Source organism: Neocloeon triangulifer, unplaced genomic scaffold (genome assembly GCF_031216515.1).
Source record: "Neocloeon triangulifer isolate White Clay Creek 2 clone unplaced genomic scaffold, ASM3121651v1 ptg000004l, whole genome shotgun sequence".
Taxonomy (NCBI): domain Eukaryota; kingdom Metazoa; phylum Arthropoda; class Insecta; order Ephemeroptera; family Baetidae; genus Neocloeon; species Neocloeon triangulifer.
In genome coordinates this window covers 4926266-4942791 of record NW_026775547.1, presented here as the reverse complement: position 1 = coordinate 4942791, position 16526 = coordinate 4926266, and the positions used below count along the sequence as shown (strand labels likewise).

The following is a 16526-nucleotide window of genomic DNA, read 5'->3' as shown; positions in this document are numbered from 1 at the left end:
GTTTTGTACAAACAATCCACAATACTTTTTTTACTTACTGTGGTTAACGTAATTTTTTTATTCCTGCAGTAATTATTTAAAACTTATGTGAAAAATTAGAAATTTTGTTTATAAATTGTAACAATTTCTGTTTGTCGCGTGAAAGATGATCCTGGACTGATTAAAAAACAGGTATTAGAATTATTAAATGTATTTATATGAACTTAGAACTTTGTTTACAAAATATAATTTGTGAGAAGAAAAATACGCAGAAAACAAGCAAAGAAATTTAAATTTACCAAGCTCACATAAAAATCATTAATTTGAAATAAAACTTTATTTGATCCCAATCCGTGCGCCTCTCCAATATACTTCATATTTAAACGGGGGGAAAAGTAATTTTCATCCCTGAACGTTTTCTGTATTAGTATTTTAAATTATAATAATATTCAATGCTAGCGCATCATAATTTCATTAATCAAATGGCATTTTCCAATCTCTTTTCTATGGCTGTTATCAAAGACCCTTTTTTAATTAAACCTTAGAGCAATTTCAAAATTACCTGGAAAACCCGACTCCGAGTGAATTCTATTCATATTACCACATTTGGTTATTCCACATTGCGGAAAAGTGTCCCTCGCTTCAAAACTGACAAGTATAGAACGTAGGTTACGAGGTAGGCTTTTTCTATTTTCTCTCCTTCAATGACAGAGTGATTGGATGCAGTTCCGGGAAGCGTTTTTATTTCCACCGGCGCGTGAATTGAAGCGTTTCAAAGGCTGAGTTGAGGCCGAGTGAGGGAGGAAGCGGTTCTCGCGCGCTAAACTGATCGATACCCATCAAGCCTCAACACCAGGTTGTTAGCAATCTATTTGCGACGCTGTCTCATTATTGTTTCCTCGCGAGCACCTGAGTCGCAGCAGGGCTCGTTATAACTTTTGCAGTTTGTGTGTTCTTAAAGTGCGCCTTGATGGTTTTTGATGTGTGATAAAGGAGCGCAGATGACGGTCGGACCTAATTTATAGTTATTGGCAGCGCGTTCTGTCTTTTCCTTGAGCCCCTCGCCTTTGTTCTCGTGTTGTCAAGAGTTGATGACGAGCTTAAGAGACCAAGGCGAAAACACATTCTGCTCGTCATCGCTTTGTTTGTAAACGTTCGAGTTCCAATTGCAGCTGCTCGAGAAGAGAAATAATTGGCACAAATCATATAATAGCTTCAGATATTAAACCACTTGATTTTTTTTTTAATACCAAAATCTCTTTTAATCTCCGTATCCAGTAATGATGAAATAAATAATAAGGAAACACAAAATTAAATGGTTGAAATAAAAATGAGGATAGATACAAAAATCTCACTGCAAAGAGTTAATTGATGATTGGTGCTTTTCAAAATAATAATGCTTTTGGCGGAAAATACGAAACTTTTTTGCTTTTATCTCTTAACAGAAGCGCAAAATTTTCCAATTTGTAATTTAAAGTTCACTCGTAAATTCAAAAAATATTCTTGGATAAGGCATTAAAATGTATGTTTTTTTTCTAAAATTTTATGTTAAATCCTTTTCCTTCTATTTCAATGTGACAGGGTCGATAACTCTGTTTGTTACAATTTCTTTACGTGTCTCCCACTTTTCAGTGTAGGAAGAAGCAACATTTTCATGAAATCCAGAAGTTCGGATCATTCAAATGAGATGCAAATGCCACGCGGCAGATTACACACCCTCGGCACTCAATCTCGCTCGCAGTTGACGTGCAGCGCACACTTGCAGTGGCAAATCTCGTCTCGTGGTTTCCATTTTGAGAGCAAAATCCTTTCATCCTTTTGGAAAATCAGCTGCAACGGGCATATTGCGTTTTGATATGCCCACACCGCCGTGAAGCGACACGTTAAACGACAGGCGGAAAACGGGTTCCAAAATGTTTGTGGAAAGGCAAACAAATAACTGGAAAAAGTAAAAAAAAAAGTCTTTATAAATTACCTCTTGGGTAAAATTTTGCAAAAAAAAAAGGTAAAATTACCCTTCTGGTGAGGTCCAGCCGTCAAAATTTGGAGCCTAAATCCTAAATTTCTATTATATGAAAAAAAATATTAAAAAAACTTTGGTTATTCACATCATTAAGGCAATTGCGAACTAAAAAATCTTGGATATCAAATCGATCGGAAAATTTGAAAAAAAAAAAAACTATTTTTGCCTTTTGGCACATTTCCGGAAAATAAATTTAACTATTATGATATTTTGTTGCATAAACTGTCTGGAAATTATTCAGCAGAGCTAATAGATTGGTTGATTTATCAATTACATTTTTTTTTAAATTCATATTATTTGTTCTGATTAATCCGTCCACGAGAATAAAAATTCTAAATATACTTTTAGCAACTTTAATCACTGCAAATGGTCGACGAGTTCTTACATTGATTAAACATGGCAGCTTGAAAACAGTCTCGAATTCACAATGGGCCGAGATCGATAACAAAAACCGCCCTCAATGTACATCATATCTGTTTATTGTGCTGTCGAGACCCATTCACGAAGCTGATACGCCCGCGCATTTTCGTCATTCGGTGAATGAAGAAAAACAAAAACGCGGAGAAAAGTGCGTTGATACAGAAAAGAGCATCGATTTGCGCAGCCATTGAGGCGGAAACGTTGTAAATATACGAATACATGTTTCGATTTTTGCCGTCGGAACAAAGAGATGCGCGAGTCACGCATGGCCAATATATCACGGGCGCACCCAACACGTGTAATTGTCTTATCTGCTCGCCACATATTACGCTTGTCGTTAGTACAAAGGCCGGCAAAAAGAGTAGAGCTTGTGCTTTTTGCGCATTAGAGCGGGGTGATTTTTGGCCGGCCCACGAAGGGTTGCGTCTTTGTGATGAATCATTCATCAAAGTTGCCGCCGCCGATGAGGGGGAATTTAATTTGTTCCGGGTTGATGAGCTGAAAAATGTAAATTGCAGCTCTCTGGTCCGTCGTCGACCGGTGCCTTTTTGTTTCAGCTGGATGGGATGATGTGAAACGAAAAACGTGTGCTGCGCTGCACCCTCGTTGCCTGTTTGGCGAACGCTGGCCTAAAATTATACTTTGCTGGAAATGAAAATTGGTGTTTTGAAATGAGGGGAGCGTTCTCGTGGTATTTAATTTAATATTTTGAGCAAGAGATTATGCTTAACATCAGCAAGTTAAGTGATAGAGAGCCTGTGCTCAATATAAAGTTAGATGTACTTCAAAATTAAAATCAATTGCAATACTTAAATCTTTTTTTAAAAAAAAGCAAGAGATTTAAGCAATTATTGATAGAAATAGGGATTTTCAAGCTTATTTTGGTTAAAGATTTGATTTGATTATTCTAAAAATGGAGTTTGTAAAATTGTCATCAGCAAATTTGTCATCAAGGATTATATTAAAAATTTCGGCATGTCAATATTTTGATTCATTACCATCTTTTTTTTATTCATATTACAATTTTTTGACAGACATTGCCCATTTTTGGTGGCGCAGAAAACACAAACGAGTTTTTATTTTTAATTCCCTTCAGCCGCGTTCTCATTTTTAAATACCAAACTCACCTGATTTTCTTATACTTATTTATATTATTATGAACAAAGTAGAAGATATTATTTAAAATTTTTGGTTCTAAAAGGCACAAAATGAAGTTACTAAATTTGTCTAAATTAATTGTGGCATTGTTACAAAGACCAGAAAATAAAATTATAATAGAAGTATAACAATTTTAAAAGCAATTAATTTTTGAGAAGCTAAATAATAATTCAATTACAGTGCGGAAATGTCAATTTCTTTCAATTAAACTCAATCCGTGCTTAAATAATATTGACGAAATCATCGATAGCAAACCAAATACAAAGTAAAAAGGATTTAGCATACTTTTCTGCAGCTATTCTTATGGCTTTTATCCATATTTTTTATTTCAATTTATAAACAAAAAATTTTATTGCTAGCTAAATATTTTTGCTCTTCAAATTTCCATTAAATTGAATGTAAAATATAAATGTAGCATTTTGTTTTAAAATTCTTTCAGTGCAACTTAAAAACTGGTTACTTGGGCATAAAAAAATTGTTGTGTTTTCGCAAGTAAAGCAAAAAGCACGATTTCACTTGGTGTGCAAGACAAACAACGTCAAAAGCGCGGCGGCAATATTGCGCTCGTCAGATGGATACTTGACACCGGCGGCGGCAGAAAAAAGACTCAAGACATGCTCACTCGCTGCTCCACAAAAAATAAATTCACTCTCCATTTTTCCCCAAAGGTGCAGCGGCGGCGGCGTGTTCTCTTCAAACAAAACACACAATAACAACACAGAAGCTCGTCAGTCTTGAAAGCGGCTCGAGTGTTTGCAGTCTTGAGCTGTAGACGGACTATCCGTGTAGCAAGCCGGGGCTCGCGCTTCATTAATCCGGCAGAGAGGGTTGCAACGGACCGCAGACTGTCATTCCCGAGTGAGCGGACCGAGTGCCACATTTGGGGAAATTGCCCCGGGGAAACACCTGAGCCACACACAACTTTGTATGATTTGATCAGTTGACCCCCTCAGAAAAGATGTATGGGAATCTCTCTCTGTCCCTCTACAAATTTAAACCTTCCGATATAATCAAAATGCTCAGTCCCTTGATTTATGTACTTAAGTGAGAGGCTTAAGTCTGCCAAAAGTTGCCCACACAAGCTTATGCAAAATTATGGTTGGCCTGGCAATCTGAAAGGACCGGTATTAAGGAATTAAATTTTCCTTGTTTAATAACAGCATCATCTGATATATTGTTGAATAAAAAAAAACATTATTTGCGTTTCAGAGTAAAATAAAAATTAAATATTTAATAAAATGCATCTAGCTAAACAAACGGGAGTTAAAAAAACTGTTTAAAATATTTAGTTAAAAATTAAATGACACTAGAGATTTTCAAGTTGGACATCATCGTCTGTTAAAATCCAATAATATTTTAGCATTTTTGTCAATTTCTTATGCAAATCATGGTTTTCAGTAGATTTATTCTGAACGTAAAAAAATAGATGTCTATTCGATACAGAATTAATGAACAAAAACTGATTTCAGGCCAAGCAAATCGCTAATTATACTACATATATAATTTATTAGTTAGTATGAGTAACTTTGTAATTAGTATAATTATTGTAAAAAAAAGCCTGAAGCTCGACAAACTGAAATCAACTTATGCAACTTGAACTACTCGAAGCAAAGCCTGTTGCATAATTTTGTGCCGTTCCTGATTTGAATGCTTAACTTGTATTTTTTAATGCATTCTTGAATATGTACATTGGAAATAAAACTTTTCTTCTTTTGTTGCAGCTACGACTTGCGAGGGAGGAAGGTTGGAAACGCAAAGCTGTGGTCGTCGCCGAACGTGTTTGGGCCGCGAGCACGTTTTCAGACCGAGACCACTCCTGCCGTGCTGCAAGTGGAAGGTCTCCTGGTCGAGGACGAAGGCGTCTACAGATGCAGAGTCGATTTCAGGAATTCGCCTACGAGGAACGTCAAAATCAACCTCACAGTCATCGGTGAGTAAACTTCAAATTTTTTTTATACAAAAATAGGCAGACAAAATTAAATTTAAAATATGAATTAAGCATTATGCATTTTACATTTCGTCCCAAATTGTCTTTGACGGTTTAGGAAAAAGATAAAGTATTTTAACTTTAAAAATATTTTATTTTTAAAGAGAATTATTTAGCTTTTTCCTTTCTTGTTTATAATAAGTGTTTATAATTATTTAAATTATAATTTTATTATTTACCGTAAGAATGCAGTATTTTGATCTATAATTCCTGATGAGGTATCATTAAATATAATTTTCAACTAAGTGGGAAATGAAACCTGAAAAGTTTGGCAAAAACTTTGAATTCTGACTGTTCTGCGGAACTTAATGGTATATAGAAGAATTTAGTTATTTTCAGAGAAGTATAAGATTTTTTCTGTTAAGAAATTTTCGCGTTTCATTAATTCTACTTGCTCACATTACTCGAGAGCATTAATCTTGTCACTGGAGTTGCTTGCTGGAAATTTAACCGGCGAGTTCTCATCTTCAAATGTGGCCACCGCAGCCGTCCCCATAACGCTGATTTCCCAAGGTGCGTTTCTGTGACACCTCTCGCGTCGCCCCGAAACAAATAGTTCACTTTCACCCCGGCTCTAATTTGTCTTTTTCGAGAAATACCACCTCCACACGAGGATCTAAGGGCCCATTATATGTCTTGATGTGCAGCGTGTAATTTCACCTCTGGTACACGCGAAATAATAGCACGACGTGTAAGAAAGAAAGCATTCCCATGTTTTCCCGCTGCGAGATATGGAGGAGGAAACGGGCAAAGCCCAAACAATGTTGCACGGCGGGCATTAGTTGCACACACCCTTAGGGCTCTCGGCAACCGCATTAATACTGAGACAGATGACGACGAGATCTCGTCTTTCTGCGCCGCAAACCCGCAACCCGAGCTGTTTTATCTCTACTTGCAGAGAGCGTACTTGGAATGAAGAATGATTTGAGACTCCGAATTTAGGTGGGATTTGGAACAATCTAAATACAATCTATTATTTTTATAATAAGATGACAACATCTTGTTGCATTTATCTGATGAAATGGCATTTAAGGTGTCTCTGTGTGAACCTGGGACTAAAAGTTGAAAAATAGATTCCATTTAAATAAGGCAATCGCTTTCTTTTTGTAAAATTCTCGTATAAAAAAATTCAAACCTTATGAACCTGGGACTAAAAAATGTTAAGTAAAAAGTTCCTTTTAACAGTTACAATTATAGATGCTCTCAATTCCAGCTGTGATTCATGCTAAATTGCTCTTGATCGTCGTTTAGGGAACATTGAAATATGGCACACATCACTTCTAAAAAATAAAGTTTTAAATTTAGGCTTATGTAGTTGCCTAAAATCTTAGATACTCGCATTACTTGCTTTGTGTCATGTTTTGAGAACTTCATTTTTTTTAATATTCAATTACTTATTTATAATCAATTATAAACAAGTTATAATTAGCTCTTCATGCAATTATTTACAATATCATATTTTACGTTGTGTTCCAAGCTTAGATGTTTTCATCACAAGGCCGGACGTTTATTAGTTTATTTAATCTATAATTGATTATCGTGAACTTCTACTACAAAAATATAATTGATTAATTAAATTAAATTTAAAAATATAAAAATATAAAATATTCATCAATTTCTTTCTAGTTTGGAATTGCCTTGAAACTAAATGAGTGTCGTGGGATTTTTTTTACATTTAATTCAGTTTTTATTTAATATTGACAACCCAAGATGAATTCAGCATATTTTCCTGCTGTCTCACTATGTTGGGGAGAAGTCACTCGGACCACAAATCTGTGAGGGCCACCCTTGCGGTCTCGAGAGGGGGCTAAAGTTATTCGGCAAAAATATAAGGCGCGCGCACTTAATGAATACGCAGGCCGAGCTCAATGAAGCCCTTAGCGCCTTTGAATTTTGCAGCGCCACTAAAATTAGGCACACGCAGGGTCGAGAAAGAGAGAGAGACCTTCATTATGGCGGGGACGCATTATCAAGTTAGGCTTAATGAACGGTTTTTTAGACGGCGCAGCGTCGAGTTGTGATCTTTTTATGCCTTGTGTATAACAGCTCATTAGCAGCACTAATTACATTAAGCTCGGGGCGGCGGCGACGCGGCCGCCAAAGTCACCGAGTATTATTATTTGTATGTATAATTTGCACTCGTTTTGGTGCCACGGCGGGGTGGGGGGGGGGGGGGACGTAGAACACACGCCGAGCATTTTCGTGAGCCCCCAATTAAAATGAACGACCAGTCTTGGGCGGCGCAAAAAGTCGCCGGGAGCAAAACGCAGATGGCTTTCGCAGAATTAGACCTCGTTTGCATAATTAGCCGCGGCTTTTGCAACTAATTAATTTGCGCCCACTCCGAACTAAGCCCCTCTGCGGAATTGCAGGTGCCGAAGACTTTTCTTCAAATGTGGCAATGCGCGGGTCGCTTTAAGGGTAGAACTTTGATCAAACCGTTTAGTGTGTTCCTTAACAGACTTGGGGTCAAATAAGCGGCTTTAGCAAGTAAACCGTTAACATTTCGGCCTTTATGATTAGAATAATTCAAATAAGATAATTCCTATATTTTGGAAAATTTTCTACTGCTAATAAGATTTTAATTCTTTCAATGTGTAGCACACAAAACGAGATGCACAGACCAGCCCAGCCTGATAGTTGAGCTTTTTTTGGACAGAGGCTAATTGAATTATTTAGATTTGCAGTGTAATCTTTTGGGATATTTAAAAAAAAAATAACCATGAATTTCTAAGAACTTAACATTCTTAGATATTGTTATTGTGGTTTTAGTCAAAAAAATTAGCATTCAAGACAGAGAATGAATTTTTGTGAGCGAAAAAAGGCACCACAATTAGCAAAGAATTTTGTTACCTTTTAATTGAAATTAATTTAATTAAGCCAATAAGGAATCTCTAAGTCTATAAAAATTTGATCAGATTAGGCTTTTGGATCACTCCCAATGTTTTTATTTAATTAAAGCTGAATGTAATAAATTCTAAACTCATATGTGTTACAAAAACTTCTTGCAGCAAACTGAATTCAGGCGCAGAAAAACTATTAAGCGTCGAGAAAAAAAAGTAAAATACATCGTTCGTAAATTATTTCTCTTGTGCAGTTCGAATCTTTCACTAAACTGCTCTGCTATGATTGGATCAATTTTTCTTGGTTCAGTTGCATAACTTTTGAATATGTATAAAAGAGAATCCAGCCCAATTAAAACTGGAAACGTAAAAATACAAAAGTATGAGTAGGCAAATTTTTTTCCAATTAAAAGTGGATTGGCCGAGTTTGCATGTTAAAGCCTCTCACAGTTTTCAAAGTGCCGCCTTGTTTGGCATTTTATTTTCAGACTCACGCACGCTGCGTTTGTTCTCGTGAGGTCCGCAAACTAATTCGCGTGTTCGGTGGGAAATTTTTTGCTGTTCCAAGCGCACTAAAGTTGTTTTGCTTGATTACAATAATCGTGGCCGAGGATTATGAGGAACACATTATTACGGGGCGGACGCAAGTACGTGATTCACATTTGAAAAACGACTCTTGAAATTTGTTTATTGCACACACTCGGATTTAAAGTGAGAGTGGCATTAATACACTCTTGTAACTGCGAATTTAGTGACATTGCGTGTTCTCGGATTTTATGCGAGCAAAAAATACGTTTCTCGGAAATTGCCACTTGTAATCAGGATTTTAAATTTCCATAGCCCCTTGGAAATAAATTTTCTATGTACCCTATTAAAATATGAAGTAATGCAAAAGTTATTTATAATTTGTAATAAACAATTAGAAAGCAGAACGGCTCCCGGAAATACACATGAAATCAATTTCTACTTGGAGCAAGAATGAAGTGTTATAAAACGTCATAGCTCAGATAGAGATGGAATGATAGAAATTATACTTTTCAACGGCAGCTCTTGATCTCATTTATGTTGCAAAGGACTCGTCTTGGCTACTTAAACTTTGAGGGAACGTTGTGATACAATTATTTTTGTCATTTAAAAATTAAAATATTTAAAATTATTTAAATTTTACAGCCATTTCTATTTGAAACATTTTTGCAAATTGTTTGTAAATATCTTAAATGAATAACGAAAGGTTATTCTACTTTTGAAAGATCATCCGTGTTGATTAGAAAGAAAATTTCAAAGCAAATAAATTATATTTATTATGAAACTCATTTAAAAAACTGATACACATTATTATGATCTGGAGGATAATCCTTTTTCTCTGTTTCTGAAATTTTATCGCTAATTTTGAATGTAGAAATTTAATGGATTCTGATTGAAAAGATTCCCTTCGCAGAGGGAAGCGAGTGCACTTGAATCCAACAAACTCTTCCTATCTGTAAAATAATTGCCAAAGTTTTAAGTGACCTTAATTTGTGTGCAGATAAAATCAAGTTGCAACTCGTTGCTCGGGGCGTTCTGAAGAAGGAGGCGCTGCTAGTCAGACGACAGAGCGAAAGAGGATCTTTTCAAGTGAACGCGAGAAAAGTAGTGCGGACTTTTTCTGCTCCTCGTCATATTAAATTCCGCTTGACCGATTGCGATCGGTATAAATGAGTGCAATGACGAAAGAAACGAACCCAATTTGCCATTAAACCTATTTACATTGTAATAATTCAATGTAAAAAATCTAATGTATTTTAAATCTCATCGATTATTGTTTTTTTTTTTATAACAATATTTTTTAGTTTTCATTAGACTCTATTTCTTAATTTGTTAAATTATTCTATAAGACAATTGTTTTATAATTCATGTCGGGGTAAACTCGGCACTTCTTCCAGCGGCCACCGATGGTGCTTGCTGCACCATTCCATTATTTATTATCAAGAAATTATTCAAATTCAGCTGAAGCTATCCATTTTAGAATTTACTTGTTTGAATGGAGCTCTTAAATGACATGAAAAGCCTGGTTTCTTACACTTGGGCTGAAAAAAGCTAGCATAATAAGAAATCCGCGTTTCTTTTTTTAATGATATTTATTTTCCCCGCCATTATGCAAAAAAGAAACGCGGCGCATTTGACAGGTAATTGAAAAGAGACGCCTCGCCGTGCATGTCAATAGCCGCCCCCGCGCAAATTACTCTGCATTTCGCTCGCAGGTCGGTCGGGTGTTGGTCGGGTCGGCGAGGGTGATAATGAACCGCCGGGGCTCTGTGTCGCAAATGACCCTCAACAAAGTGTGGGCACATCATTCCCTTTAACATTTGCCAGCTTATCGATCGCACGCCGGCACAAACGCGACCCATATCAGAGCCCCGCTGTTTTCGCCCGCACCAACTTGGCTCGCACCTTTTTTTTATTCCCCGACATAAGAAGAAGTTGACCTTTGAAAACACGGTCTTTGACTAGGGAGAATGCTAGACAAAAGATGTCAACCGTGCACGTTTCCAAGAATGTGAAGCGAAGAAACGAGACGATAACAGAAAAGGAAATGAACACTCAGATAGAGCTAAAAAATACTTAATGTCAATGACGGAGCAGAAAATAATCAATAAGTACTTTAAATTAATTTGACCTGTCAATCTCTTCCAATGTAATATCCAGTTTCATTATTTTGTCGTGTCGAGAGAGATTGCGATCAAAAATTGAAATTATCCGCTTTCAAACTGTTCGGTAATTTGCATTCAGCTGCTTCATTTATTTTATTTTGTTTATGTCATATATGAAGCCTGTAAGTTATTTTAATTATTCAATTTAAAGTTTAATCTCAATTATTTCAATTTTTTACTTCTTTAATTAAAAAAAAGCCAAAATCCAAGACTGAAAACCTCTTGCTTCCCTCAAATTTCAAATGTTTTGGGCAAAACAATTTTGACGATCAATCGTCAATTCTACACCATCTGTTTAATTTATCTCTGTAATTTAGATTGTAGAATTTGGAATCGAGATTTAGATTGCAGTCATACTATCTTTTAAGTTATCAAATTCATGAGCAAAAAATTATGAAAAGATATGAATTAGATTCTAATTTTAATTTAGCAAAATGAACTGAACCAAAGAAAAGATGTTTTAAATATTAATGTGACATTTTTCAAATGAAACTAGCAAAATTTTAGTAATTTTTAAAAAAATTATGGAAACTAATTTTTTTTATTCAATAACTCACGAGCTTGGAAGCTGCTTTTTAGTGTCATTGAAAGGAGACCAACACGTCATTCAGCACCACATCTTCCAGAAAACATGTTATGCACTCGTGTATGTAACTAATCTTGCTGCTTACATTTCCCTCTTTTCCACAATTTTTTTTCATCCACCTTTGTTCGACTCGGCCTCATTAGTAACATTTATGACCACATTTACATAGGCTGTACTTTTATATAAGGATGTTTTTCAGTAGGGGCAACGTTTAAGAGGGAAAAAATATAACGTCTGGGCAATCTTTTGTAAAAATAAAAACATCATGAAACTCAGTTTTCAAATAGGAGCACAAATGGCCCAACTGTATCAATGCTAACGACCTGCGTTGAAAATAAGTCTCATGATATTTTTTTCACATCTAACCGAGTTAGTTTTGCAGCAATTTGCACCAGTTTAAATGACTAATATACTTGTAGTGGAAAAATCTTTTCAGAATTTTTTTTTCATGGCGATGAAGGTTTTTCATTAGTGGGACTGAAATTAGCACATTTTATTAAAATCCCTCAAAGCTGAAATTTCTTTATAAATTTCAAGTGAAAATTAAAATATTCTCTCGAAATTAAAAAAAAAAAATCATTGAGAAAGTAATCTTTTTTTCAATCCGTAATCTTCTCCACGAGTTCCAAGTTTGTTTAATGAATTAAATTTAATAAAATGAAATATTTCCACCAATTTATTTTTTTGCCGTCAAAATTTTTAACAAAACAAGTAAAAAAACTTTCTGTTTTTCACTTCCCCTTTTCACTATCAATCTTGGGAATTTCTGAAAACGAGAAAATATCCACCCCATTTGGCACGCGGCTTGAGCCGTAATTGGCAATGAAAATTTAACGCAGCTGCTCGTCGCGCGTTCCAGCTGGGTGGCTGCAAAATTAAAGGACGAGCTGCTGCTGCTGCCTGATTTAAATATTCATCCGACGACTCGAGCCCGTTTTGATGTCTGGTTGTTGCTCTGTCGCCGTCATGTGCAGCTCAGTCAGACGACGACAGCGCAGTAAAAAGCATTGTTTCGAGTTAATTTCCGGCATTAAGATGCCGCTCAGGATCGCGAGCGCCGCCGCCGTCGCGCTCAATGATTCACAACGCGCTCCCTGCTAATCATAAAGAGGGATTAACGCCGTGTCTGCTTAAATCCTAAACAAATACGGCCTGCGCTGGCAAACAACGAATCTGCTTCAGGGCTTTGCCCCGGCTGTGTGATCGGCATTAGCAAAATGTTGCTTTTTTGACTGTTCAGAATCAAGCAGGTTTAGTTTTGTTTTATTGGATAATTAAATAATAAATCAATTCTATAATTTATATTAGCTACCTTTAAACTTGATGGAAATTGAAATTTTTCATAAAGGGAAAATTTAAGTGCGATTTTTTTTATACAAAATTCGTTGGCTTTTTAAAGACAAAAGTATAAAAAGCATAATATTTTAACTAAATATTTTCTTTCAAATTTAAATGATAATAAAATTGAAGAATATTTTGTTTCCGTTAAAAAAAATTAACACATTTTTGACTTTCTTATAATGGATTACATTATTCAAAGGACGAAAAAAAAAATTTTTCTCAAATTTATATGAAAAAATCATATTTTCATGATGTTCATTAAAAAATTAATATTCAAATTGATTCAAAGCTTTTCAAATTGCTAAATCCCTTATGAAGGTAATTTTTAAATGAATTGAGGTGATAATTTTCAAAGTAACAAATTATTTCCAAATTGATCTGTCTTTGAGGGACATTATTGAATTTTGAATTTTATCAAAAAATTTATGTATGATTCTTTGTCACAGAGAGCCAACCAGCTATGAAAATTACTGTCGCTTTATTTAATTCTATAGACGCAATACCAAGTCTCATATATAAATTATTTTAAGAAGTAAATTTAAAAAACAAAATAATAATAATATTAAAAACTGATTATTACAACGTTATTCTTTGCAGTAAATTAAAAAAAAAATTAAAATGAAAGCAAATTAATAAATATTACTTAAAAACTTTCAAAATATGAAATTTTAAATTGTATTTTTACTTATTGTTATAAAATTATATAATTAATTAATTATATATTTATTAAAAAATTTTTAAAACTCATATAAAAAATATAAAGTTTTTGTTTTGCCAATTGCTACAGCATGTCAGAGCTTTCATCAATTTATTAGCTCCACTGTTTGTAAATCAAACGTCAGACGAAATTATCGTTCTGCGAAATTGTTTACAGAGTCTGAAGCACGTTGCAATTTGGGCAAAAGGCGCTTAATTTGATAGACGGGTGGCTGCGAACGCAAGATGTAGCTTTTCCGTAATAGGAAATCGGCCGTTTCGCCGAAACGAAAAAGCGGCGCAGTCTCGTCCGGAGAAAATCCAGCAGACGTCTGTGTAAATTAACTCGTGATTCCCGGCGTTTAGGGCTCGCTAGCGGAGAAGTGCATAAACTTTTATAGAGGAGCGAGAGCCGGTCTATCGCTGGCTTGTGCGTGCCTTCGCAAACGGCAGTAAAAAATTGATTTTATGAAGGTGTTCCTCGCGCGGCGCGCCTGTTCACATCATATTACGCGGCGGCCCCAGTCTGATACTTTACCAGAGCAAAAAAAGCCTTTTTAGCTTTTAGGGGTGTAAGTGCCGCTGATACGAGAGAGGAGCGCCTCTAATGACACACCCGAATTATGTATGTCCCACTATGGCCGAAATTAGTTTTCCCCGCGGACGAGATTTTCCGCATTTTTTTCCCGACGCGGCGCCCCCGCCGGGAATATGAGATAGCGATGGAGAGAGAGAAAGAAAGATGCGGACGCACACCGTAATTTTAATTGGGTCGTAAATTAAAGGCGATTTCGCACCTTGACTTGACATGCCGTTGAAAAAGAGCCGCCCTTGCTGTTTTCCGCGCAGCAATGTTAATTTCGTTTATGAAACAGCTGATTCAGCAAGAGAGAGGTGCGCAGATCCAGAATACAATGTTTGTTCGAAAGAGGAAATATTGCTTTTTGATCAATACTCGGAAATTTAATATCGAAATTGTGCCTGTCGGAGAATTGCGATGAAATTCACTAGCGAAAAAGTATTTTCCCCTTTTTTATTGCGAACTGACGCGGCTCCTGTTTTTTTAGAGGAATTTTTCATTATGACATACCCCTTTTACTTTGTAATACGCAAAATAGCTTCAGCCTGCCGTAAAATAAAAAAATGTTCAAACAGATTGCGTCTCTGAGAACATTGTTTGCGAATCAAGATATTTTATACAAATATTAATTTATTTATTTATTTCTTCTCCTCCTTTCAATACATTACATAACATCTTAATTGGCCTTATTGCTGCAGATTTAATCCATTTTGTTACGCTCATTGATGCAAATTTAATTAATTAGTTTAACGTATTTTCCAGCGTTTTTATTTACGCTGATTTTTATGCAATATTTCATGTCCCAATGATTGGCAAATCCTTTAATGATTGCTGTAATTTTGACAAAATTTAATTCAAAATAATTTAACGATTACTATATTGTCACAATTTGCATCTTGGACTGTTTCTTTAAATGTATAAATAAAATTAACGAACCCCCTTTGAAATTAATTAGTCGTGTTTTATCTCAACAAATCATTGCAATGTATTTCATTTTGCAAATAAAATCAACTTTAATTAAATTTAATGACACGCTTCATTTTATCTTTTGTAATTCGATTCATAAGTAGGGATGACAGGCACCTTTTGTGTTGGTTAAAGCAAATTTAGGAAAAGGAGAGTAATTGGCCGGAAATTCGCAGTTTGCCGGTCTCTTTTCGCGGGGGAGGAAAGCAGCTCAAATCGGATTACCTCTTTGACAAAATTCACCCTCTTCACACAATTGGGTGCGGTGAACAAGCTATTCCCTCTCCTGCTTTTCAAATACCTATACATAGAGTGCGATACGAAAAACTACATGAATGAAATTTTCCAAATTTCCCCGAGGCGCCACGAGCGTTTTAAATTGTTGCCGAGCCTCAAAGATGCGCGAGCGTATAATGAACGCCTTAGGTGATTTTTAATAATCTTGTCAGCCGAGCGCTCGCTCACGTTTCTTTGCAGACACCATAGCGATAAGTAGGGGCATCTCCCTTGTGTGCGAGCGTTCGTTCGAGGCGGAATTTATTTTTTGGAGAAATATTCGCCGCGCACCGAAATAAATTCGCGCAGATAAGGCAGCGAAAAGATGGCTTGAGAGTGCATTCTTCCCAAAAGCAGATAAGCGTCGTGCGAGAAAAAGCAGGAACAAGGGGATGCTCGTGTATTTCTGGCTTTAAGATTTTCCAAGAAGTGCTGGGGGAACAGGGAAGAATGTGTTGGTAAAATGAAAATAATTGTCGTTGCGGCGTTTGAATTGCTCCCGTCTTGAATATTTAAGATAAAGAATAAGTTTTTCAAAGTAAAATCTTATTATTATTATCTTCCCAAGCATTCTGTTGCAGGAGACAAGGGGGACTTTTACTTTACCTTGAATTTCTCAATTTTAATAGCAAATTTTTATTTTTTAACTAAATCACAGCTAAAAATTTATGTGAAACTGCATGCAAGATATGGAAATATGCACAATGATACAAAGACAATCTTTCAAAACGATTTTTAACAGGCTTTCATAATTAATATTTCAGATCAAAAGCCATCTAGTTTTGGTTTTAATTATACGGATTTTTATAAACTGATTTACTTTGTTTCAGAAAAAGAAAAAAAAATTCACTTTAAATCAAATTTATTGCGGAACTTTGCAGAATAAAGCGTCAAAATATTATTCACAAAAATTTATAATTTTCTGTGAATAAATCTGCTTCTTCTGAAGCCAAAACACTATTTACTGGAATATACCGATTG

At 35.5% G+C, this 16526-nt stretch overlaps 1 protein-coding gene across 3 annotated transcripts in view; it reads left to right on the top strand.

Annotated features, from left to right (window-relative positions):
* Nucleotides 1-16526, top strand: part of LOC132193354 (hemicentin-1) — a 186111-nt gene that overhangs the window by 136061 nt on the left and 33524 nt on the right. For all 3 annotated transcript variants that reach the window (XM_059613974.1, XM_059613971.1, XM_059613972.1), the window contains exon 3: nt 5302-5510. In XM_059613974.1, coding sequence (XP_059469957.1) covers nt 5302-5510 — 209 coding nt within the window. The remainder of the gene's footprint in view (nt 1-5301; nt 5511-16526) is intronic.